Here is a 25,721-nt window from a genome sequence, read left to right as displayed (position 1 = left end):
CAAAACAAAAACAAAAAACTTTAAATTGCTTATTATTCTTTGTCTGACTGAAATAAAACCGCAATGCATAACTTCCTCAGTAATGTGTGAGAGGCACAATTGGATTGTGTAGGAGGTAGTGCCAGTAATGAAATGACTGAAACCTGTATTTTAGACACTAAGCTAAATAGAGGTCTTCTTGGATCATGATTCTTAGAGAATTTCCCTCTGTCTCTCTGTCTCTCTACTCTCTTGTCTCTCTCTCACACACACATCCCCACACAGACTGGGTGAAGGCACGTGATACTGCCTGTTTTTAGTGTCTTTTTTCACCTTCGTTCACTCAGGAGAGCAGAGAAGCAAGGGCTAGAGGTGGCTGAAAGGGCAAGGATAGCGGTGGAACCCGGGAGGAGGCGCCGTGGTCCAGGTCATGGTCCGGGACAGCGTCCACTCAGGGGGAAGCAAAGCGGGTGGCATAGCACTCGCGGCACCCGGACCCTTCGTCCGGATGCAGGACGTGGTGCCCCCGCCATCCTGGCCCAGGCCCCTGGAGCGCTGTTGTGCGCTCAGTCCTCGCGGATGGCTGGCGTGAGAGCAAGTGAGCAGAGCCTGAGCAGAAAGGACTCCAGAGCAGGGGCGATTTAAAGCCCCGTTTTATCGGTCCTAGGGTGCGAGCAAAGCTGGCTCCGAACCGAGGGCTCTCCGAGTTGGGTGCCGCGGCCGGGATGCTGGGGACCCTTCGCGCTCAGACAGGGGCGCTTCTCCACCCTTGCGGCCCGCACGCCCCGGGCGCCAGGGATAGCTCCGCAACTGGAGGCCTGGAGGGAAGAGAGTAAACACCCGGCCCTCGGGGCGGCCCTCGGGGAATGATTGCAAAGGGAGACACGAAAAATAAATCAAACGAGAGAGCCTCCCCGCCCCCTCCCGGCGCTGTCTCCGCGGGCGGCGCCACCCGTCCTGCAGCGTCCCGCCGGGCCCGCGCCCCCCGCGTTCCTCGCGCCCCCGGCGCGCAGGGGGAGCCACAGCCTGGGCCAGGCGGTCCGAGACCGCGCCTCGGAGCGGGTCCCAGGAGCGCGCCTCGCCCTCCCGCCCCGCCCGGCCGGGCCCCTCGGGCGGGATAGAGCTCTGCTTTGCTCTTTTCGTTGGCCAAGCACAATTGTGTTATTGGAGATAATGAATTCAATCCCCATCAAAGGGCATTAGGCTCGCCCGGGCCCTGGAGTTGCTGATGCCTTTTTTTTTTTTTTTTAAACTAGGAATGAAAGGCTGTGGAGAAAAAAAAATTCTCTGGGGGAGCCTTTCCCCTGATCGCCGCTTTTGAAGTGAAGGGGCCCGGCCATTGTTGTTCACCTCGCGGCCCATACGGCTGAAGAAAGCCTGGGCTTTTGATGGGCTGAGAACCGCCTCAGCAATGAGCACCACGTCGGGCCGCGCGGCCTGCGGGCAGCATATGTCTCGGGGCGCCCGGGCACCGTCTGGCGGGCGGGGCGGCAGGCCCGGCGGGAAGGGGGCTCCGCCTCGGGATCGGCCTGGGAGGCAGGGACCAGACACCAGGCAGCACCCTGTAGCAGCGCCTCCCGGGGCCCCAAGGCCTCCGGCCCGAGGTCTCGGTTTCTCGCGCCCACTTCGTGGCTCCACGCAGGGGCTCCTTCGTCTGTGGTTAATCAGTACCTGTGACCCGGAGCTCAGCCCTTTAGAGGTGAGGGTGGGGAAGGCAGGGGTCTCGCGAGCTCACCAGCCAGGGTGGTTGGAAGTCTTTATTTTTAAACCACTGGAACCGAGCAGCTAAGGTGGCCGGCTTAGAGCTTGAGGAGTCTGAGAGGGCGGACCCCTCCGAGAGGGGCATCCGTGCCCACGCAGTTAAGATTTTTCGCCTGTGACTCCACCCGGCGCAGCGCGACCGGGCTCCGGGCAGGGGTGAGGGCACCAGCGGAGGGTAGCAGTCCCTCAGCAGCACGCCGGCAGGGCAGTTTCTCCAGCGTGCGCGGCGTCCCGCCTCGCAGTTCTGAACCCAGGACAGAACACTAGCATCAGGTCACCTTTTCCAAAAACTTGGTGCACGCATTTAATTAATTTTACTTTCCGTGCCCTCGGTATGAACTTTTCCCACCTCGATTCACATCCCGCGACGTCTCCCCCCCCCCCCCCCACCGCACCCCGCCCCGCCTGCCAGCCCGCCAGCCCCAGGCCTCTCCGCTCTAAAGTCATCAGCCGGAGGGTCAGCTTTCGGTTCCCCGCCTGGTCCCCAACCCCCGCCACCCACCCCGCCCCCCAACTACCAAAAGATCCGGGTTACCCGCCCCATTAATACACTAGCCAGGCATAACAAAGGGAAGCGCGTGTCGGCAGAAGGCGGTGTGACTCCAGGCAAAGGTGAGGAAACCTGGCCGGTGCCCCGCACTGCGAGACGGCTCAGTGCAGTTTGAGCTCTCGAATCGGCCTCCACCTAGGCAAAATCGGTGAAAGACGCACTGGACAGAGCTGATGTTGGGTTTGGCGTCTGCAGCCGGGCTATGGGAGTGAAGAAGCCCAAGGCTCCCAGGTGGGACTGGGAGCTGGGGGAACGTTCCAAACACGCACCCGTCACCTGCTTCGGGCAGGGAAAATCACAGCTGAGTGTAGCGCTAGAGGGGAGCCTCCCTCCTCCCTCGTGCATAATGGGTCCTCTAGATTAAGTACATAAACGAAACAAACCACCACAAACCCCTTACATTTTTCTCATAAGTTGCTTATGTTTTATGTTTTAAAATAACCATTCTTTGGTGTGAGAGAAAACAAACAAACAAACAAACAAACAAAAACTGACCTGGGACATGATTAGACAAGCAGAGGAGTAACTAAAATTTGGGGAGAGAAGGGAAAGAAACGAAATGCCCGTTGATTACAATGTTCCCTATTTCCAAGCAGGTCTTTGGTGGTGGTGGTGGGTTTTTTGTTGTTGTTTTTTTGTTTGTTTGTTTGTTTGTTTGTTTTTGGCGGGAGGCGCGTATTTCCAGGTTGTTCTTCTGGGTTTCAGGGATTTTTCTTAAAAAGCCCCCGATGTAGTCTTGAGGAAAGAGGTAGAAAATCAACCCAAGAAAACATCACACTTAGAACACCCAGTCAGGCCTGCCCTAGTGCTGGTGGTCCTGAACTCCATCTTGATGTGACTTGACCAGCATCCCACCTGAATTCTGAGGTTCTCAACCACCTATTCCACTTAAGCCCTTTTCTTCCCAGATTTTGAGGCAGAATATTCTTCTTGTATACTCTACATTGAGTAGAACATAGAGAACCCCAAAATATCATGAAGTGGCATCTAGAAGGAGGGATGCTTCTCACTTTCTGGGACTACAAAGGGGAAGTTTATGCTCACCATGAGCTTTGCTCTTACACTGTGTAGTCACAGCTGACATAATTGGAGAAATGAGGAAGCTAGAAAAAAGAAAGGTAGCAAGTGAGGATTTCCCCCTTGTCAGATTTTTTTAAAAAAATGCTTATAGTAGGAAAATGCATGCCTTTTACAAGTTAAAGTTGAAATGGATGGGTATTTTCCAGCTCCCTATTGCTTGCTAGAATGACGACTGGAGGGGGCAGTGGGAAGGTGAGTGCTGCAGTCTGAGCTGTCCAAAGTTCAATGAACCTAGCTTGACCCGGAGCTAAAAGAGAAACACCAATGAAACTATTATGGTCTTAAATGTAAGTATTTGGAAGAGGAAAACCAGAACATTGAAAGTAATCTGTTATCAAATGTTATTTGGATATACCAAATAGGATCAGTGGTAGAGTATAAAAGTTGCAGAAATAGCTGCTTTAAAAACAAAAACCAAAACGTATATCTCCCCAGATTCTATTTCTAAACGGTTAAGGTTGTAAAGTCTTCTAAGTTGTTTCATTTTATTACATTCTTACTCTCATGAGTTTCTATTGATGTTCATGATTCTGTTTGAGAAAATCTTATTTCTAAATTTCAGCATAATTTCATGACCTATTTATCCCAAGGTAGCTTACGAATAATCAACTTTTGCACGTAATTATCTTGAACTAATTAGACATTATCTTAAGTCCATTTAGTTGCAAAACACATTATACTACAATACAAATAAGCAATTAAGATTTGATTTTTGAAAAATTACTAAACATCTATTAAATAATTTAAGCAATTTTGTCAATTTTATCTTTTCAATGAGAGTTTCCTCTTGACATATTGAGGTATCACATTAAAATACATTATAGCTAAATGTTCTACAATATTACTGCTAAATCAACAGAAAACCAATTGATCTTGAGGAAAGGTTAATTAATTTGGGCTACAGGTCTCCTACTTTGGTCTGCATTGAAAAGAATTTGTATTGATCGCAGAAAATTTTTGCAAAGAAACTTAGTAAGCATTTTTGTGGAATTGAGATCATTTTTAAAGTACTAAAACAACAAGATTTTTAAATATTATCACTCCAGGAATTCTTTTTTGCTACGGCTCATTCAAATCTGTTAGACTCCTGAGAAAAATAATGTTTTTTATGCTTTCAGTGAAAGAAGTCCAGTATTCTAGGCTTCAGAAAATGAAAACAGAAGTTAAGAACATTAATAGGATTGTTTGTTTAATCCTTCCTCCCTTAATAATGCTCACCAGTTTATTCTGCTATAAAGAGTTCACGAAGGGACAAATGGAAATTAAATTTTATCTGTGACGTAAACAGTGTAATAACCATCAGTAGAAAACAGACCGAGCTGCCTTTTACTTGGGAACACTTCTAACTTGTGTAGTTTCTGGTGAGCTTTCCCCCTAGCTGAGTCTAGGTATCTTCTCTTTTTATCAATTTAAAAAATGTGTCAGTCCCGGAACAAGGTGAAAGTTAACATGTGAAGTTCTCTTCCCCAGGAATTGACTCCCAAAACATTTTTCTTTTTTTTTTTGTTTTTTTGTTTTTTTTCTAAAAGTGCTCGGTAGTGGCGTCGTCACTGGATCGGAGAGCCTTGGAAGCTTTGCACTACAAGATCTGCAAGGAAGGTTTTTTCTTCTCCCCTCCCTCCTTCCCCATCCGGAGACCCCTCCCCCATCTCGAGGGAAAATCCTCAATGAAGCGAACCCGGTGGACCGCGGCTGAGCGATCAGCATCCCCTTTTCGCCCTCATCTGCAGGAACGAGTGTCTGAGATGAAGAAATAGAGAAATTTGAAGACGAAAAGGGGTGTGGGCGGGGGCCAGGGAAGGCGGCGCGCTCGTGGAGGGTCGTCGCAGCACTCCCTTGGAACCACAGATGTTTTCCTCCTGGCCCTGGGGCGCGGCGCCCCAGCCCCAGGCGCTGCGGCGTTTGTGTGTCCGGGTTTCCGAGGAAGGGATTACGCAGCGGGAGCCGCCGCGGCAACGCGGGCGTTGGGGCCGCGGGAGCGGTAAAGCGACGCCTGGCCTTCTTTGTTGACTTTTAGGTCTCGGGCTCGACAGAAGATTTATTCGCTAGGAGGGGAAAATGCCCAAACAATACAGAACTAACTGCACTTGTCACCCCGAGATGCCTGTGGTCCTGCTCTGTCCCTCTTCCCCGGCAACCGCCCGCCCGGGCCCCCGGGGGCGTCCTTCTTAACGCGCCGGGCGCAGGTCGCCCAGATGCGGCAGGACGCGCTCAAGGTGTCCGGAGGTGCTTTACTGCTCAGAGGTGGCAGAAAAGCGCGCGAGAAGCCCACGAAACCAGGTCCCTGCGACCCACCATGCTAGCTTTTCAGGCAGGTTTCCAAAGTGGCCTCTGCCAGCAACTTGCGGCGCCTCGCCCCCTGCAAGCCCAGAAAAAGTCTCAGCCAAGTAAGACAGAACGAGCTGAGGCCCACTTAAGCCTAATTGGTGGAGGCAAGACACTGAAATTGCTAATATGTTAGAGAGGGAAGGGAACATCACCGAGGGGAACGCGAAAGTTAGACGATATAGACTCAGTGGGGCTGGTAAAATTCCTCGGCCCAAACTCACGGCCTTATGTTACATTTGGAATTCGAATTTGCCAACGGGTTTGTTTACCCTGTATAGAAACATAAATAACTATTGAGATTGAGAGCTTTTTCCTCTCTTTGGGATTTTAATGTCTTTCCAAAAAGCTTCCAAATTAGATTTTTAAATTATTCAAACAAGTTATTTCCCTTTCCTCCTTTCATTAGCTGAAGGGGGGGGGGGATTTCTAGATTTTTCTCAAGTGCTACATGCCACCCCTTCTCTCATCTGGGGAGGCAATTACGCGATAATTAAGGGACTCACACAGCTCTTTTTATCTTGTCCGCAGTGTGGAGTGGGGCGATCAAAGTAAAGGCTGGCCAAGTTCAAGCCCCAGCGAGGATGGAGTTCATACACAAGGGCTCAGGCAGGCTAGCCTCTGCTTGGACTGGTGTTGTTATTGTTGATGTCAATCCGAACAAGACTTACAAAGAAATAGGTGGACTGGAAAGTGAGCCTGCTATCAAAGGAGATTAATGATTTTGTGATCTCAAGCAACTGTAGGGGTGTGAAGTTGCATTTAAAAGCTTCTTAGAAGGCAAACAAATCATCAGCTTTAAGTTCTCAGGAATGGTATTTTTAGAAACAATATTTTTAAAAGTATCTTCACAAGATACAAAATAGCAGCTACCCTGAAATGTCCTGGTGGCACAAAGCTTCCCCTGCAGGAGTAATTTAACTAGATTCCTTGGCCCCTTCCAAAGCTACCAGGATGGTTAAGTTTTGTTTCTTTTTTAATGGGGGTGGGGGGGTCAGGATTCTCTGTTGTAGACAACTTAATTTTATCAGCCACATCTGATATTTTATTCTCACTAGAATACTTCTCAGATAAAGGAAAATTAGACATTAGGGAAGGGGAAATGTAGTTATATTAATGAATTTGATTTCATTTTGGACAGATTCAAAGGAAACAGAGAAGATTTAAGCTCATGTTAAAAAATTAAACACTGGGAGGGAATAATTAGTCTTAAAAATCTCAATGCTTAGTATATTAGATCAATTTATCTACCCACTTTTATTGGATTTCTTTGGCTTCTTTTTACTAGCTTCCTGGTCGTTTAATAAACAAAACAATTTTGTTTTAGATCATTTTCCTTTCCGTCATTTATATTCGGTGCTGGACTTTGGAAAATATCATTTTCAGAATACTTACTTTGGATTTAATTGAGGAAAGTAACAAATATTTTTGTGTTAACATTTGATTTATTTAAAGTCCTTAACTGCAAATGATCAAGAACATATTCCACGGCTTAAAATTTTCATTTTCGTTATTTAAATCAAAATATTTTAATTACAATCACATTGATAAAATTAACATTTTTAATTTGTAATTTTAACCATCATTTAAAGCAATTTCAACTATAAAGAAAAAAAAGGAATAAACCATGCAATAAATTAACATTGAGAAAGCAAAGAAGAATAATGAAACCCGTCTGGCTATACTAACACCATGTCCAACTGTGAAAAGTGCATTAACACTGAATGAAACAAGCACACAATGGCAATAATTAAAATGGCCACAATCATTTAGATTTTGGAATTTCGGACCAAATTTTGAAATACCACTCCCTATAACTTATCTCTCCTCCAACATTGTAATATTCCTTTTTTCCTGGAAAAATATTATTTAAATGGTACAGATACATAAAAGCTAATTTTATACATGTTATGTGACCTCAGAATGACATGACAATGGCACTCTGCAAAGCAAGGAGCAGAGTTACTGAAGATGGCAATTCTTCTCAGGGTTGGCTATATGTGGGTGGAGAAGACAAGGGAGGAGGGTGTCTTTGTAACTTCTTGGTCAGGCAACTCTTGAAAATGTCCCATGTATATCACTAACCTATTATTTCTACGTGTTATGCAAATATATGGAGGATGTCTACATAGTTGAGCATGTGCATAAATAAGTTTGTACATAATATATATGTATTTCATTTTAAGACATCTGCTATCTGAATGTATCAGAAATGGAAGCTGAATAACAAATGGCTCTGATGTTTATAAACAGTTTATGTTTTGCTGCATAACAGCAGTGTTGTCCTTCAAATACTTTTAATAGCCCCTAGTGTCAACTTGTTTCTTCACCCTTTCAGTTCTTATGGTTAAGAGTATTGCCATAGACCTGTAAACTTGTGGAGGGTCAGGTGATGGGGGGGGGAGCACAAACAAATATTTTACAAGTCTGACCATCTTTCTTTCTTTTTCTTTCTTTAAATAAACCCTGCACAGACTAGAACGTGTCTGGAGGGAAAGAGGGAAGAAAGGGAAAGGAATAAGGAAGTAGGAGGATTTTATATATACATTTGTAGATTGTTAAACTTTGCAGGAAAAAATTTTGTTGGTGTGGGATTGGTTTTCTCTGTAATAATATACACAAGGCATTTCAAATACAATAACAAAGTAACAGTCCTTTGCACTGGGGAAAAGATTGTGTACACACACAAAAAATGAAATAAAAATAGCTGGGATTTTATTATGCTGTTGTCGGCTTGGTATGTGTGGTTTTGTTTGCTGTTGATTTTTCTCTTTCCCTCTGTCTGTCTGTCTGTCTCTCTCTCTCTCTCTCTTGCTACCAGCATGGCCATGCCAGACAAACCCCCAGTCCCAGGGAGCTAGGAAGTATTTAGGACGGGTCTGGAATACACACCTTGGTAGTAGGCCGGCTCCAGGGCTGAGGGCTCGATGGGGCTCCTGGTCGCCACCGACGCGCTGCCGAGGGGAAGGCTGGCGGGCAACGCAGCACCATAGGGCGAGTACTGTAGTGCTTGCTCATATGCCTTGAAGTCCAGCTTGTGCTGCTGCTCCGAGGAGGACATGAGGTTGTTGATGGAGAAAGGGTGGTTGAAAGAGTAATGGGGGTCCCCTTTCAGGTGCAGCTGGGACTCGTGGGGAGCCAGGCCGTGCGCCGGGTGGGAGGGGGGCACAGAAACCAGCGCCCCGGGCCCCGAGCTGATCGGGGGCGCAGCCGAGGAGGATGGCGTCTTCAACTCCGAGGCGCCCCCTGTCGCCGTCGCCCCGCTGTGGTCCAGAGTCTGGGGGCTGGCAGCCGGCCCGGGGGCCGGCGCGCCCTCTAGCTGGCCTGCCTTCCCGTGCACGCCCCGATGAAGGGGCGAGTTGGCACTGGGGTTGGCGGCGCTCGAGGGGTCCTTGCGGCTCTCAGGACCGCCCTTGGCCCCGCCGCCGCCACCCCCGCTCCCGCTGCCGCCCCCAGCCCCGGGCTGCTTCTCACACTTGAAGCGCTTCTGGCGGCGCAAGTAACAACCGTTCTCAAACATGTTGCCAGAGTCCGGGTGCAGCGTCCAGTAGGAGCCCTTGCCCGGCTTGTCCGGGGAGCGCGCCACTTTGACGAAGCAGTCGTTGAAGGAGAGCGAGTGCCGGATGGAGTTCTGCCAGCGCTGCTGATTCTGCCGGTAATAGGGGAAGAGGTCCATGATCCACTGGTAGATCTCGCTTAGCGTGAGCATCTTGCTGGGCGCCTGCTGGATGGCCATGGTGATGAGCGAGATGTAGGAATAGGGCGGCTTAGCGTGCGGGTAGCTGCGCTTGAAAGTCTTGGCGTCGCCGCCGCCCCCGGCGCGGCTGCGGCCCAGGTTGGACGGCGCGTACGCCATGGGGCTCATGCACGGGTTCATGGCAGCCGCGTAGGGTCCCAGGCCGTTCATGGAGGCCGCGGGCTGCGCGCCCATGGCGCCCATGCCTCCCGGGCTCAGCGTCGTTCCCATGGCCGTCACGCCCGCCGCCGTCATGCTGTTCATGGCGCCTGCGGAGCCGCCCGGCATGCCAGCCACGGCGCCCGGACTCAGGCCGGCGCCCAGGCCCGGGTTTGCGTAGGACATGTTGAACGAAGCTGGGGTCATGTTGCCGCTCGTGGTCATGGTGTTCATGGTCATGTAGGTGTTCATGGAGTTCATAGAGCCCAGGCCCGAGTTCATGTTGCTGACGGGGACGGAGGAGTAGGCCTGGAGCGGAGACAGCGAGGAAAGAGGCCCCGGAGGGCGGGGTTAGTAGTGGGAGCGGGCGGCCTACCGCCGGGGGCAAAGCCGGAGACGTGCGGGGAGCATTTCTGCAAAGCGCAGGACCCCCCACCCCGGGCAAACCGTCAGGCGCCCTCCCCAGAAAGAGTAAAGAAATGTCTTGCACAGCAGGGAAAAACTCTTATCGCGGCAGGCCTGAAAGACAAGCGCTCACAGAAAATATGTCCCCAGGAAGATGTGTAATCGCCTTACATGCCAGGCTCAGGGGCCGACTTCTAGGGCCCCTCCATCGCCTTCTGCCTCCACGCCAGTTGGTATTCCAGTCTCCACCCCCAGACTACCCTCAGCAAAGTCATTTTAGTTAAAAGGAGTTAAACTCAGAAAATAGAATTATTCTCTGACTTTGCTTATTCACCCCACCTTACGGGGTGCGGTGGTGTAGTCCCCCGGGGCGGGCAACAGAACACTAGCTCTGTGCCTAGCTCACCTAAGCCTGCCAGGCCGGGCTGACCACATAGTAGCCTCGGCTATGCAGGGTGGCTGTTAATTAAACTTTTCCTGATAGAACTAATCATTCGTGGCCACATGACCATCCGTTTCTCAACAACTGGCTTTACCGCCTTAGTTTCCCCCCAAATGGTGACTTTTCGTTATTATGTTTAGAACGAGTGTTTTCCATCTACTTGTAGTAACTGTAATAGTAAAAAGCGACAGAAACTCAGAAGTTTAGTAAGTCTTTGGGAAAAAAAGACCTAAAAATAGATGGGGGGGGGTAGGAGGGAGTGCATAATAATATCAATGCACTACACTTAACTTTAACTTGACTTTACATGTACATCTCTTTAAACCATTCAGGAAGTTGCACTAATTTCGTTATTTCCAGCCCCATAACATTTGAAAATTTTGGTGACCCAATTTGTCAAAATGATCTATTTTGTTTTCCCATACTGATATGTTGCCATGATTATTTCAAAGCTTTGCTTTAAAATCCCCCTTTAAATTTTCAAAATCAAAGTCTACTTATTTTCTCCCAATGCTATTTGTTTCCCAATTCTCAGCTTCAACCTGTAAGAAAGTTCTTTCTATAGGGGACTTCATTAACTAGTGGGTTGAGATGTCTGCATCCGAATTAAGCCTGAGGAAGAGTTCTGAGCTCACTTTTAAATTATCAGAAGAAAACCCTTATCAATAGCAATTTGGGAATGCCATATGTATGTTAAAAACATAGAGTCTGGAAAAATAAAAACATTTCTGATAGTTTAACAAAAGTAATGTCTGATTTTTTTCAGCAGTAGGTACAATTTCATTTGAAAAATTAAAAGGTGTACAAATTTAACTAGGCACATTCTGCTATGGTATGCAAATAAATTCAAGCTAAGTTTGTGAATATATAAATACATAAATTTAAGAAATTAATTACCATCCAAATATTTCCAGATTCTATATTTTTCTGTTCATGTCTTAAAGTATTTCTTTCTTTCTCCCCCCCCCCTTTTTTTTGTCGTCCTCTCTCCAAGATTATAGATAATTGTTTTTAGTAATGGTGAACTTTTGGAGGCTAATTGCCAGCTGTTTCAAGAGAAATACTTTTAGTAGGTGGTGGTCCCGCCGGTACCTGGTTTTCCTCACAATCCCTTTGTGCACATTGTAAAATAAACCACACGAACGTGCCACCAAGGGGACAATGAAGAGAAACAGGTTCTCTGTTCGGGGTGCTGGAGGAAAAGTCAGTTCGCACCAGCGCCACCCAGCGGTTTTAGAGTAAAATGAGCCGACTTCTCCCCAAACAGGGCTTTTAAAGAAGTTTTCTAAAATTTCGGAATCGATTCATTATTAAGACCCTCAACTCAACGGCAGCGCGCTTTTATCTGAAGACATCTGCGAATTCATCCGTGGGAGGAAGAGGCCGCCCTGCTGGAGAACTCTGCCTTTATCCTAGAGTTACCTCCAACTCTTGCCGGCGCCCGCCCGCCAACCCGCGGCACCCCGGGCCTGGTTCCGGCTCCCGCTCTCCGCAGAGAAGAGGCAAGCGCTTTCCAGAGCGGGTGCCTTCAAAGGCCAGAGTTTCCTAAAACCCTCTGGCCCGCTCCAAGCGCCGAACGCCGGGACCCAGCCTCCCCCGCGGGGCAGCGGATCCGTCTCCAAGGCCCGGCCAAGGCCTGTCCGGGAACACCTCGGGTGGACCCGCAGCGATGGCACGGAGGAGGCGCCCCCAGTCCGCCAGCCGCCCAACCGGCCGGGCGCCCGCCTCTCCAGGCCTTCCCCGGCAGGGGCTCCGGGAGGGTCCCACCTGCTGCCCACTTCTCACCTCCTGTGTGTCCGCGTAGTAGCTGTTCCAGTCGCTGCTCTCATGCCCTTCCATCTTCACAGTCCCTAACATCCTGGAGCAACCCTGCCCAATGCAACCATCCAGCCCTGTGCTAAGCGACGGTCGGCCGCGCGGCGCAGGGCTGGGGGGCGGGGAGCCGAGCAGCTGCAGTCACCCGAGCGCCCGCGCCAGCCCAACACCACCCTAGCGAGGAGGAAGCCAAGCGCTGCGGGGCGCGGCGTGCGCGGCGGAGGCGGCGCGGCGGGCGGGGGCAGGCGGCGGCCGCGGAGCGCGGCGCCCGGGAGCGCCTCCGCGGGAAGTGAGCGGGCGGCCTCTGCGAGACGAGTGCAGTTGAGCTGATGTGGATCTTACGTCGCTCGAGTGCCCACCTCCTCGTCCTCTCCCCATTTGTCGGCCGCACAAAGACGCTCGCACCTACAAAGCCCGAGGTGCACCTGCGAGGCGGCCGCCCGCCAGTCCAGCCGCCGCGCCTCCAGCCCAGCCGCGCTGCCGCCGCGCGCCCCCTGCGCCCCCTCCCGCCGAGCCCCCTCCCTCAAACCCGGCCCTCACTTTGTTTGCAAAGCAGCGTAATTGGTTTAAGCCCGGAGCCTGGGGGAAGAGGGAAATGGGATGGGGGGGGGGGTAACCCCTTTGGAAGAGGAAAAAAGAAAAATAGGCGGGGCCGGGCAAGCTAACTAGAGTTCTGGATAGGAACGGCTCAGCCGGAGAAGGGCTGGGGGCGGTGGCGTTGGATGCCGGCTCGCAGGGCCTTGCCAGCTAAATAACCCCAGAGTCCCTTCCCAGGGGGACCCACCGTCTTCCGGGGGCCGCCGGCCGCAGTCCCATCCCCTGCCTCTCCTGCTCTTCTGCCCGCTTCCAGCTCCCACAGTACTGATTACTGACCCAAAGTTCAACCCCGGGAGACTGGAGAATACAGATGATCCCCCTCCCCCGACTTCAGACTTGAAAAAAGGAGAAAGCCCCAATTTTGCCCCTTCACTAGAAACTCGGCCATCTGAGTCAACCTAGCCGAGTGACGTTAGGCCTATCTGGGCTCCTGGCTAGCAGACTGGAGACGCTGCCACGAAACCCGTACCTGCGGCTAAGAGCAGGTGAGTCACCGCACCGTTTTATATCTTTATGACATAACTTTTTTTTTTTTTTTTTCCGCCTCGGTCCGCTCTACTTCCCTTGTCATCTGTAGCGATCATAAAGAGGAAGAGGCTGAGAACAGATGTCTGTGTGATAGGGCAGGCGCACCCGAGTCGGGCCGTCCTCCTCTATCCAGCTCCTCCTCCTGCCCCCCTTCCGCAGCCCCGGGGACTGAGCTGGAGGCGACCGTCTGGTTTCTGATAGGGAAAGGTCAGGGGGAGGGGACATCTCCCTAAACGCGCGCGTTAACTGGGAGATCATGAACACAGGCGCGGGAATGCGTCTGCTCGGCTAGAGAGGTGCCAGGCTGAAGCCAGGGATGGTCTGTGGCGGGGCTTGATCCCATCTCTCACCTGGAGGGGCCAAGCTAGCACCGCAGGCGCTTGCTTGGTTCCTAATGGATCCTGGGCATTGGTGGGAAGTTCTCCCCAAAGCAAAGCCTCTTGGCTTCTGTGAGGTCCTGGGTAGCGAGTACCCAAAATCACTTTTGTTGGAGAAGGACCAACTAAAGTGATTGATAAGCGCTGAGCTGGTGATAGGTTGTGGGGTGGTGTGAGTTTTCTAAGTATATTTCTGAGTGTATGAATGTGTGTGAGCTTCTAAATGAGTGTGGCCATGTCTGTTTCTAAGTGTGTGGGTGACCATGTGTGTGTCCTACCCTAGGTAGAATCCACTAGTTTTCCTGAAGCAATAACAAAATAAAATCTTTCTAAAATGACTAAAAATCTGCCAAATATTCTTGTTTGGCAAAGTTTTAAGCATGTTATTAATCTCATATTAAGCAATGTGTTTTAACTTGTCTTTAAGATACCTTTTTCCCTCTGTACTTTGTTCTTTTAAATCTTTCTTCCTTGAAATCTGGCAACAGAATCACGTAAAATCCTCGAACCAAACAAATCTCTTAAGTCAGGAGAGCCCAAAAGGGTGAAGATGTGAAGTTAAGGAAATAAAAAAGATAAAAGCGTTGGATTACAATTCCTTTTTTTTTTTTTTTTTTAACAAAAGGAGGGGAGAGAAATGTCATATTGTAAGGAATGGAATGAGAGTGAAATTAAATCCACCTGGAACTCAGCAGGCGCCCTGCCCCTAAGACTGCAAGTCCCATCAATTTGTGTAAATGTATCTGTAAATGTGTGGATCTGCACAGATTTCTCAGAGCATCCGTCAGAAACTCATTCTTTTGTGCAAAGTTCCCAGCAGCAGCAGGACCCTGGTTCCATTCGTAAAGAACACGGATGCTTAGTTTCCTTGGCCTGTTCAGGGGGACTTTCAGTGCTAATGAGCTTCCTTGTTCCTTCCCGCAGTGATTCTCCAACGCCCTCTTGGCTCTTCAGAAACATGGAGCATGACTAGGGTATTATCCATGGGTAGTGACAACTTAGTAAAAGCTTTTATGGTACACAAAAAGCCGGCGCCTAAAGGGGGGGGGTGCTGTCATTTTATAGGGGGGTCAATTAAAACATCAAATATTCTTTCACTTTTAGCCCACTTCCTAAATCTACTAGAGCTCATCTTAAAAAAAAAAAAAAAAAAAAAAGTCAGCTGAAGAAGAAGAAGGGGGAAAAAAAAACCCTACAGCGGGATGTCCAAAGTAAAGTTTTTCCAGGGCTTCTTCAAAGCCCAAGACTGGTGGTGAAGAGCGGACTCTGCCAACTTTAGAACCTTGATCCAGCATGGGATTTCGCCGCCCCGCCCGGAATGACTGGGTTCACAGCACCTCCCGTGATGTGTGTGTGGAGGAAGGGAGGGCGCCGAATCCTCCCGCAAGCGCCCCCCGGCGAGCACCGTCGGGGGAGTCTGGAACTCCGCACGCCGCCCTTTCCCGAAACTTCAGTTCCCGGAGCTGACTGCCTGAGGGGGAGGAAAGGGGGCAGCTGGTTTAGCTCCCAGCCTCTCTTCATCTCAGTGGCGATGTTCCAAGACCCCCAACACATTTAGGAAGGCAAGCTCTAGGGTACTCAGATGTCAGCCAGTCATTTCGCAGAGCTTTAAAAGCGAATCATCAGGGTCGTGCCGGGTCTTTGATTTGGAAAATAAACAAGCAAATGAATGACAGAAAGCTGCTGTCTCCGGGCTGCTGGCCAGTAGGTAGCCAGGTGACAGGCCTGGTTGCAGCAGTCGACTCGTTGGTTATAAACCTCTTCTCCCAAATAGGCCCTGTCTACGCCTTTCAGAAGGCTGTGCCCTGCCTTCCGGGGAACTGGACCTGTCTTCAGCCTCCGGGAGGTTGGGTGGACTCGAGGCTATAGGGGCCACGAGGGCAGCCACGTGGCGTCTCCGGGGGCGTCCCGGGCCAAACTCCCCTGGCTAGGACCGGTCTGCGCGAGCCTAGGGCGGCCCAGGTAGAGGGGAGGGCAGGCTCCCCAGGCGGAGGAAGCCGGAGCGGTCAGGGAGGTGATGCGCGCGGGTCGTCCAGGTGGCCTTGGGCGGAGGAAGCGGCTCCGCCCTTCCCGGAAGCTGCGCCGTCTCCGCCTTTGGAGACTTGCGCTCCAGGCGCAGTCTGGCTGTGGCACCCGCCGGTACAATCTTCGCCGGCCAAACGAGGCCACCTCCTCTTCCCCTTTCCAGTATTACCTGGCTGGGACCCCTTCCGCAGATCTTCGCCGGCGCAAGGGAGAAGCAGAGGGGGACGACGGCTAGAGACAGGTCGCTCCTCAGGCCTCGGGCCCAGCCAGCTGTCTGTGGCGGCGCCGGGGTCTTTGCCGTTTAGCAGAACCGCGGGGTGTGCAGAGAGCAGGACCCGGGGCGTCGGGCCTCTGTGGTGCCCTCTGGAGCCTCCCGAGGACTTCCCTCTGTGGTTCTCCCTAGTCCATCCCCTGTCTCCGCCGGCCTCCCTCCTTCCAGGGGGCTGTGGCCAGCTCTCGACTGTTGCGGGCCCAGCCACTCGGGACAGGGTGGTCCGCGCTCTCCGGTCCCCACCTGCCACCCAGATGAGAAGCTTAAATCCGTCCGAGGGCGAGAATCGGATGCTAGGAAACTAAGACCTGTTGTCTTCCACGGGGCTCAAAGCGGACCTGGACTGGGACCCAGGTCGGTTTAGGACTGAGGAAGGCCTGGGACGCTGAAAGCAGCTGTTTGCAATTCCGAGCGACTGGCCTCTGCCGCCCGAGGTGTGTGTCCGAGCCCGGGAAGAGGCCCAGGCGCCGCGAGAGGGCGGACCCCGGCGCCCGCCTTCAGCCTCCCAACCGCCACGCGGGAGGCGCGGCAGCCTAAGACTCGGGGGCGCACCGCTGCCAGTCGAGGCGCCAGGGGCCAGGAGAGCAGAAACACCGAGCTCCTGTTCCTTCACGGCCTTTCTTTCCTTTCCTCTTTTTTTGTTTTCTCATATCTTCCTTTCTCTGCCCTTCCTTTTATCATTATGTTACTCATCAAGAAATTAATTCAAAACTCACAAGGCATCCGACCCGCAGTAGGTAGGGGCCCTGGCCCTGGGACCACCTAATCGGCCTCGTCCAGCAGTTTCGTGCGGAGAAATCTCAGGATCCCGGCCGAAGCCTGGTCGGGTGTTTGTACTGGGGGGGGGGGGGGGGATCTATTGAAACATTTTAATCCCAATTCTTTATCTCTGAGTTTGTCCTTTCCCTCACTGCTCCCGGAGCCGCCGCGGGGCTTCTGAGCGGCCTGGGGTGCAGGCCTGACTGGCCCGCAGCCGGATGTCGGAGCCGGAGCTGCTCCCTACCCAGCCTTGCCCGTGGGCGACAAAACCGTCTCTCTGGCCCCGAGCTAGCATTGCCCTGCCAAAATCAACTCGCATTTTCATGTATTCAAATGAGAAAGATTGGGAAGGGCGACCTGCCCTCTTGGGCAATCACCAGCCTTGAAGGGAATAAGGGTCCCATGGGTACCCGCAAAGAATGGGAACCTCCCTTCCTTAAGGCCTGGGTGGCAGACGTGGCGCCCCTGCCCAGGCCTGGATTCCCAGGCCGTCGCGCATCTCTAGGCAGCCTGTTCTCCGATTTACGGACTGCTTTATTATTCTCTGCTATCACTGCCAGCTCGAGGAAAGTGCCTAGTCCGAGCTAGTCTCTCCTCACCCCTGTGCATCGCTTCAGCGCTGTATCTGCTCAGTGTTGCCCACAATTTCCTCTAGCCGCTTAAGAAGTGCTAGGGTTGGTGTCCTAGAAGACAGACTGGAAATGATGTTCCAAATAAAGAGTTGGAAAATTAGGGAGGAGCATAACAAATTTTCGTTCTGAGAGTGGAGAGGGACTAGAGTGACTGAGGCCCCGCTGTTTGCCACAGACTAGATAGGTGCTTTGAGATCCCAGCATGTTCTCCACCCGTTGTTCCAGGATGCAAGAGCTGGGAGCCTGAAAGCCTGGGAATTTGACTCTACCCCACTGGCAGAAGCTGGGGCTAATAGGGAGCCAGTGATGGAAACCCAGAGCCTCAGAGAACTCTATAGATATCATCTCTCTTCTGGAGGCTGCCATCTTAAACCTAAATCCTTCCCCAATGGTGAATGAGTATTTAGTTTCTTAGTCCCTGAACTCCAGCTCCCCAATCCACCCATCTCTCCCTCCCTCCCCGCACCACACACACACACACACACACACACACACACACACACGACCAGGAGCTTTCCCACGGCCCCTCATTTGGCCCTGGTGGTTTAACTTTAGCTATTCAAATGTGATTACCCTCAAATTTACATAGTTGTATTTAACGGATGCATTTGTAACAACAATATAAATCATATTCTGCATATGAGGGGGGGTAAGGATGCATTCTAGCCAAACTTTTTTCATTGTATTGTCTTCCTGATTTTCCCCCTGAAATTTAAAACTGCCAATTTATTGGCATGGCTAGAGAGAGGTTACATTCATTATTTAAAATTAAAATTCGATTGGAAAACACTGGTGAGTGGCTGCTTCTGGACGTCCAGCAGCTATTACAGAGCTAGCATCAGATGAAAGTTTTGTTTTAAAAATAGTGCATTTGTTTGGAGTTGTTTGATTTTCTTGGTCCTATAGGCCACAGAGTAAAACTCACATTGTAGTGAGTTTGCTTCTAAACAGAAACACTAGAAAGAGGTCTCCTTTTTGCATTCCTTTTTGCTGGGATATCAGCAAAATTTGCAGGAGCTTTAACAGCTTTCTGAATGCAGTCATGGTGGACGCCTACTGTAAATGGATCAAAGTAAGGAAATTCAGCTGCCAACATTAGGCTTTACCTGTGGTGTCCAGCGCAGCTTCCCTAGGTCTTGGTGAGAACATCGCAGGCATCCACCATCAACTGAGCTCTGCTTTTTCCTTCGGTCCATGTCTTAAATTTACATTCCTGCCAGGGTTGTGTTGTTCTGAACAGCATATTCTATTTGTGTCATTTTCTTTTTCTTTCTTTCTTTGTCTCCCCCACTGGACTAGAAGATCTTTGAGGGTGGGGCCCACAGTCCCCACTGCAAGAGCAGAGCACAGTAGACTTTCAATAAAGATTTGTTGACTCAATCAATAAACTAACTGCCCCAATCCAGATGCTGGCCAAGCTGGTATCAGGTGGAAAAAGATGCTGGAGCCTAGAAACCTTATCCACTTGACTCCAAAGTCTCCAAGTGAGAGGACCCTAGGGACCCGTCTTAGGCCAGGGAGCTGTTTAATGAATGGACCAACAGAGGAAAGCGTGAATGGATGGACAGATTCTTCTGTCAGAAAGGCCAGGGTCTCGAAGCCCTATAATCCCTAAGCTTCCAGGCCCACTGGGCATGACTCTTATCCTAACAGTGACGCTTGATTTTAACCAAAATCATCCAGGCGACATGACTAAGTCAGAGTGCACTCACCTCATGGATTTCTGGACTTAGGCAGAATCAGCAGCAAACCCCCGCCCCCACCACCACCACCATTTGCCTATCTAGGGCGGTCAACGTGTGACCAAAGGCAAATATTTCACTTTTGCTGCCTTGTGAAAAGGCAGCAGCAGAGTCTTTCAATAGCAGATATTGATTAAAAAGTTAAAGAACCCCATCAACTTTCCATCAAGCAGAATGTTTCACTAGGAGCTGTAAAGGAAACGTCCGTGTTTGAATAATATGTTTAAACTGGCAAGCAAATGAAGCCGAGCCCACGCAGTGAGAAAGAAAAGCCTTGCAGCAGAGCTGTTAGTCCGGGGTTGTGTGCCTGGGCTAACAAGCACGTGGCGCGCGGCGTTTCCACCCCAGCGCTGGAGGGCGCCTAAGAAGCGGGCTACGGGTCTGTCCGGGTTTGCGAAGTGAGAGTCCGTCCCACGGGATCCTCCCAGGTGCCAGGCACTCAGCGGGCCTGAGTGGGGGCAGTGCGCTCGAAATTATCAGCCATTTACCTTAATTGCCTCCCTGTCTTTAGGATCTAAACCATTTTATTCCACAGGCTTTCCCTGTGTGATGTATGATTTCCTTAAAGGTCCACCCAACCTCTCAAAACCTGCCGTGTTGTTGCAAGGTATTAACTGGAGACCTCTCGTGTCAACTTCTCCTCCCGAAGTTTTTATTTGCCATGAAAGCATGCGTGGCAGTCCTTGAGAGAGGGAGCCGGTCTGCCGCCTTTTCTGGGCTGCTGTCACTGGGGAAACTACCTGGCAGCTCAAACCGCAGCTGCATCTGTGACTTTGATGTCGGGTCCCCCTCCCCCCAACCCGCCCTGGGTGGTGTGGGGCTCAGCCGCGACTGGGAGGCTGCCCTGGGGGCTGTGCCACAGACTCCTTTCAGACCATGCTCTCTGCCCTTGGCCGCTCCCCACCTGCACCTGGGTCACCGCCTGCAGGGGAGAGGGCCTCAGAAGTCAGGTCGAGCCCCACTCGCCTTGGAGACTTAGGATACTAGCAGATCCAATGTAGGTTTTTCTTTCAATGCTTTCAATGATGAAGTTGGTGGCATGGATCCCACTCTCCTCACCCCACTGGCCTCCTCCCCGCCAAAATACCTTCTATTGTGAATCTCTAGACTCCTCTGACCTCTTCGTGACCCTCCTCTCACACCCCGCCAAGAGAAGTGGTTTCAATAAATAAAGCACAGTGCTCGGGTTGAAGGTCAGTTTACACTGGGGCAGAAGCTTCTAAAACTGCTGCAGGTGCTGGAATGGGAATAAACCAGACCATCATCCGAAGAGACGAGAGGCTATGAGGAGATGGGAACCGGGGCTTGCAGTGGGCAGCGGTAGGTGGTCAGGAGCCTGGCGGCGATCCAGTCACAAATTCGTGGTCCAACCATTCGACATCAAATTCCCTGGGAAACCCAGGCAGATCCTTCGGGCCTCAGTTTCCTCCTTTTCCAAAAGAGCTTGAACTCAATCTGGTTCCAGCAGCGGTCAACTGTAGGAAGGAAGCCTGGAGGGGCTGGAGTCACAGTCAGGCCTGATCACCCCCAACCCCGTCCCTCCCTCCCCCATCAGCTCCTCCACCCCCCTGCCTTGGAGGGTGGAATCCAGAAGGGGTGTGAACTTAGGAAGGTACCTGCTAGGGTGATGGGCGTGAGGGGGTGGCTCTGCTCTGGGAGCGGCAAAGCGACTTTTCCTGAGGGGCCCAGGGCGCTGAGAGAACAAGCCCCAGGAAGAGTTCCCTCCCTTTTGCTCTGGTTTTGTGTTCTATGTGTTTCAGGGTAACTTTTGGGCAAAAACTTTTCCGTTTTTCACTTCGCAGCGTCTCCAAAAACAGCAATCCATAGGAGAGAGCAGAGAGCGTCTTGCAATTCCTAAGCCCAGGCAAAGCCACCTAGGCTAGGAGGCTGCACAGTGTTCTGCTCACGCCTCTGGGCAGGGCTGCTGCCTCAGAGGCTAAGGGTCTCTGAGATTGTCTCTCTTTTTACCCAAATAAGCTCCAGCCTGGCTTGTTTGTTGACAGGGACTGTAGTGTTTGTGCTTAGGAGCAAGGGATTTGGAATGAGATCTGGATTTCATTCTGTTCTCTGTGGGAGACTTGTTCTTTCTGAGCCTCCATTGTCTCAACTGTAAAATGGGCTTATTAGTACCTATCTCATACCATTTGAGTACAGAGTAAGTGTACTGACTTGTAACAAATACAAAGAGCCTTTGCAGAGCTCTCGGAGCCCAGGCGGTGCTGGGTGCTGAACACTTAGTGACAAGTAATGCGACCCTTAGATCTAGGCGCCCTCGCCCCTTCCCCTTAGAGGTCTTTTGCTGGTGATCACCTGCCTAGCTCCGTAGACCTTGTAGTCCCTCCTGCTACAGTTGGGAGAAGAGGGGGGAGCTTCTTTGGAGCAACTGAATGCCTGGCAGCTCTCAAGGGCTGCTTCTCATCTTCCATGGGGACCCTGCCTAGAATCCCCTCCTAATCTCCTCGACCTGGGGGGCCGCTTTCTAGGGAGTGGCTAATGGTAGAGGTCGGGCCTCAGAAGCTAGTGTGTGATTCTCAAGGGTCCCCGAGATGGTAGACTTGCACACTGCCCTGGCTATGGCAACCTCAGTCAAGACCCAAGACCCGGGCCTGGATCCAGCAGGCAGCTCAGTTGGAAGATGAAGGGAGTGAGTCTGGCCTTCTGGGAGGCCATTCTGTCCTCAGCATCTGAACTTGGGGGGCATGGAGAGAAGACAGGACACTTGATTCACTTAGATATTTTCTTCCTTCTCCCTTGGACCTCCTTTGCCACTTCCTCTCTTATGGACAGAGTTAGAAGAAGAAACCACTTAGGGTCAGTTGGAGGATTATCACTTAGGACATTTCCTAAAATACTCAAAACCCAAGATAACATTACAGCAAGGAAAGTTCCATCCATGTTTTAAAGAACTATTTGACATAGATGCCCTTAAAAAGGGGGGAATTCCTGGGAATCCAACTAAAATCAACCAAACATGCTGGGCTTACCATGGGTCCTTCAAATATTAAAGACTCTGAACATTATCTTGCATGTGCAAGAAAACTTGGCGGGGTGCCAAGTCTTCATTAAGAAAAAAAAGAACAGTATTGTATTTGAAAAGACCAAATCACAAAAGACTTTGCCAGATACAGGCCCATTTGCTGAAGTGAAGATTCATGAATTGCTTAATTTCTCCTACTAAGGGGGCTTAGAAGAACTGGAGTTTCAGGGTGGATCCCTGGGACTCACATGAACAACAACCCACATTTCAGACAGGGCTTGGATGGGTTAAGAAGGTCCTGAGGACAAGGCTCTAATAAATTTTTGAATTCCGTTTCATTTAGTAATCAGAACCGGGTGGATAGAATAAAATATTTCCTTTACGGGAGAACAGAAAAATCACACATCTTCAAAGCTGATTAATTTTTTTTTTGGATTGGTCCGGGGGAGGTGCATTCAGGGAAGTGGGCTGGTACACAGAAATCTCAGGCTGCGAGCAGTTTCTGGCTAAATGCAGCTTCTGTTTTTACAGCTTACTCAGGGAGAGCTGTTAGTTTTTCTAAGCTTAAACCAGGCATTGGTTCTCTAAGCTCAATGTTTAGGCTACAAAGCACATCCAACAGTCTTACATACCTACCTTTAGAAAAGGAATGGTTTTGACCTCAAACTCAGCAAAGTCTCTAGTGCATTACCATACTTGGAGAACACCTAAGCAAAGCCCTTTGGAAGTGTAAAGGGTAACTGGAATGCTAAATACCAGCCACTGTGTCCTAGAAAAATAAATCCTTAATTCTCAGCCAGGTCCACCTGCTTTGGACTGGGCTTATTAGTGTTATTTGTATCTTCTTTTCAAATGGATAGTTTTACTCACAGAGTTTTCTTTCTGCTCAGTGCTTGCTATTTTTATCTTACCTTAAAAACCCTGAGATCAGGCCTGGCTTTTTGAGGCACCCCAGGGAAGGGTGATGGGTGGCTTCCCACAGGTCCCTTTCTGAACTCCATAAACTCAGATGTTAGAATCAAGTCAGAGTTTAGGGTCAGGAGGGAGGCCTGAGGTATGTTAAGTAGATCACCTAGGGGTAAGATGGGTGAGCAGGGTGTTAGGAGAAGGCTGAGGGTAAGCAATGCTGTGGGGGGGGGGGACCTTAAGGCAGGAGAAGCTGTTTTAGGACGTTAGTGTCTGTGGATTCAAGCAGTACAGGCAACTTTGGTAATAGACTTTTCTGGTTATTCTCTGTTTTTCTCTCTAGCCCCTTCTTCTTTCTACTCAATTCTCTGCCTCTGTTCTCTGCACATATCGTCCAGCTTTCCTTGCCTTTGGGCTTCCAGTTGGGTTTGGGCAATGTCCGGGCAATGGTGCTGCAGGAATGAAGGCTATCTAGCAAATGACATCTAGCAAAATGGCAGCAGAAATCTATGAGTGGGGGTGCCTGCGTGGCTCGTCATTAAGCGTCTGCCTTCAGCTCAGGTCATGATCCCAGGGTCCTGGGTTCGAGCCCTGCATCAGGCTGCCTGCTAGGCCTCCTCTCTCGCTGTGTTTCTCTCTGTCAAATAAATAATATCTTTAAAAATAAACAAACAAAGACATCTATGAGTGATCTTATTTCTTCAGTACCATGCAGGAACGCTATTACTAACCTTGTAATTTGATTGGCAAAAAATATATAGCATTATTTTAATTTGCATTTCTGAGATTACTACTGAAGTTGAATGTTTTTATATTTCTACTGGCCATAAATATTTCTTCTTTTGGGAACTGCCTTTCCACACCTCAATTAATAAACTAAAAATTTTGAGTGTTTCTCTGTTTTTCATCTAAAGAATATTAATCCCATGTTTGTCATAAATATTGCGAGTTTTCCACCAGGTTTTCATTTGCATTATAATTCTGCTTATTTTTCAACACATAGATACTTTAAAAAAACCATCAATATTTTAACCAGAGTTCCTGCCTTTTATGGTTTAATGTTTATAAGTCTTATCTATAACTGCTACTCTTATGTATAACAAAATCTTACATCCAGATGGAATTTATTTTGGTGCATAATATAAAGTCAAGTTATACATTTAATTATTATTTTCCAAAAAGACCTTTGGAAGGGTCCTAATTATGAAGAGGCTTGAGTTCTCTTTGGAGAACTTTGGAATTTGTTCTAGGAGGGTATTTTGAGGGTGTGGAAGTTGAATTTTTGGGTCTTCCTTTACTTGCTATGCAGTGAACCCAATAGAAGGCTCCAAAATTAGAGGACAAGAGGACTAGTAGGTGGTGGTTTAAGAGTGACAAAAACTTAAGTGAAATCATAGTGTTTCAATGATTGAGTAATTTTATGCTGTTATTTGAGTCTAATGCCCTTTTCTATAAAACAGAACCTAGAGTATTAACATTTTCATACAGAAGCATTACAATATCAACAACGAATTTAAAATATCTTTAGATCACTAAGTATTCTTTCTCTTCTTCCTTTTTCTTTCTCTCTTTCCTTCTCCCCCTCTCCTCCCCCTCCTCCCTCTCCCTTTTCCCTCCTCCACCTTCCCTCTTCTCCCTTCTTCCTTCTCTCTCTCTCTGTTTTTCTCTCTCTTTCTTTCATTTAGACCTACAGTTCCTAATGTTTATAAGTGTTATCTATACCTGCTACTGGCCATAAATATTTCTTCAGAACTGATTATTAGCTAGGAGATCAAAGGTAAATCCTTGATCTCTTTGAACATCAGTAAGTTACCTATAAAATGAAGCTAATAGTATCTAGCTCATGGATGTATTATCCTATGGTATCAATATCTAAATATTTGTTACCATTTTGTATTATAAAAGCATTAATGAACAATGTTTATTTACCATATAAATTGCTTCCTGACCATAACATGTTTCAGGGCTACATTAGTTTAAAAATTTTTCTATTTTAGGAATATGACCTATGTATTATTTTTATGCAGCATCCAGGATGGTTCAAGAACAATTCACACTAAGTTAGTTATTTGCTCATTATTTTAATTAGCAAAGGAAAGTGATGCACTTATTGTCTGGAGGGGTTACTTCCACACTTAGGGCAAAACTGCCCTCAAGGAGTAGCCACAAGACCTTGGTACATGATGTGGGTGTAGTGAAACCTCAGGGACAGCAGATCTTTCTCTGTAAAATGCTGCTCGTCTTGTGGACACTCAGCAATTATTTAAAACTCATTATGTTGGGGAGTAAAGCAACAAACTTTTGAGGTAAGATTATTATCTCCATTTTACAGAAGAGGTTGCAGAATCCCAGGGAGCAAAGCAACTGGCACAGTTGGCAAAACTCGGTGTCCTTACTGGGCTCTGTGTCTGGAGAGTGGGAGCTGCCTGAGGGAGGCCTGAGAATTTTTGAGTGCATCCTTCTGCACAACTGGGCTGCTTTGAGGCCCAGCACCAGGGAATTATGTTGCAGAGCATGCTTCTATTTTGAATTTCTGTGAAGCATCAGTCTCAGGGATGACTTCCAGAAGATTTTACCTGCCACTTCCGTGATCTCATCTATTAGTTGCCTGAGTATTTGGAAAGAGAGAGATTGGTAGAAAGTAGATCAATATAA

General features: G+C 49.4%; 1 protein-coding gene and 1 long non-coding RNA gene across 9 annotated transcripts in view; one reads left to right on the top strand and one right to left on the bottom strand.

The window, feature by feature from the left end:
• The window catches only part of LOC309868226, a 28,174-nt gene extending 19,761 nt beyond the window's left edge, over positions 1-8,413 (top strand). The window contains exons 5-6 of one of the 7 annotated variants that reach the window (XR_014313584.1): positions 3,517-3,562; positions 4,900-8,413. This is a non-coding gene — a long non-coding RNA (uncharacterized lncRNA). Of the gene's footprint in view, positions 1-1,235 lie in introns of all 7 variants that reach the window. The other 6 variants (XR_014313586.1, XR_014313587.1, XR_014313588.1 and 3 more) reach the window with 6 other exon arrangements.
• FOXA1 (forkhead box A1) lies at positions 7,121-13,564 on the bottom strand. 2 transcript variants are annotated; one of them, XM_082737786.1, is made up of 2 exons: positions 12,223-13,564; positions 7,121-9,899 (listed from the first exon to the last, which is right to left on the bottom strand). In XM_082737786.1, the coding sequence occupies exons 1-2, from the start codon at positions 12,292-12,294 to the stop codon at positions 8,553-8,555; spliced, it is 1,419 nt and encodes a 472-aa protein (XP_082593912.1). In that variant the 5' UTR covers positions 12,295-13,564; the 3' UTR covers positions 7,121-8,552. The 2 variants fall into 2 exon arrangements, with proteins under 2 accessions (XP_082593912.1, XP_082593913.1); XM_082737787.1 differs by lacking the exon at positions 12,223-13,564 and adding an exon at positions 10,167-10,610.
• Positions 13,565-25,721: the final 12,157 nt, after the last annotated feature.

The sequence above is a fragment of the Mustela nivalis genome, assembly GCF_964662115.1.
Source record: "Mustela nivalis genome assembly, chromosome: 6".
Classification (NCBI taxonomy): Eukaryota; Metazoa; Chordata; class Mammalia; order Carnivora; family Mustelidae; genus Mustela; species Mustela nivalis.
Note: the sequence above shows the minus strand (reverse complement) of the source record. Positions and strands in the feature narration are given on the sequence as shown.

Coding starts and splice junctions, on each gene's coding strand:
- FOXA1 (XM_082737786.1), bottom strand. CDS start 12,294: ATGTTAGGGACTGTGAAGATGGAAGGGCATGAGAGCAGCGACTGGAAC. Junction 9,900..12,222: donor ACTACGCGGACACACAGGAG/GTGAGAAGTGGG, acceptor TCTCCGCTCCAG/GCCTACTCCTCCGTCCCCGT.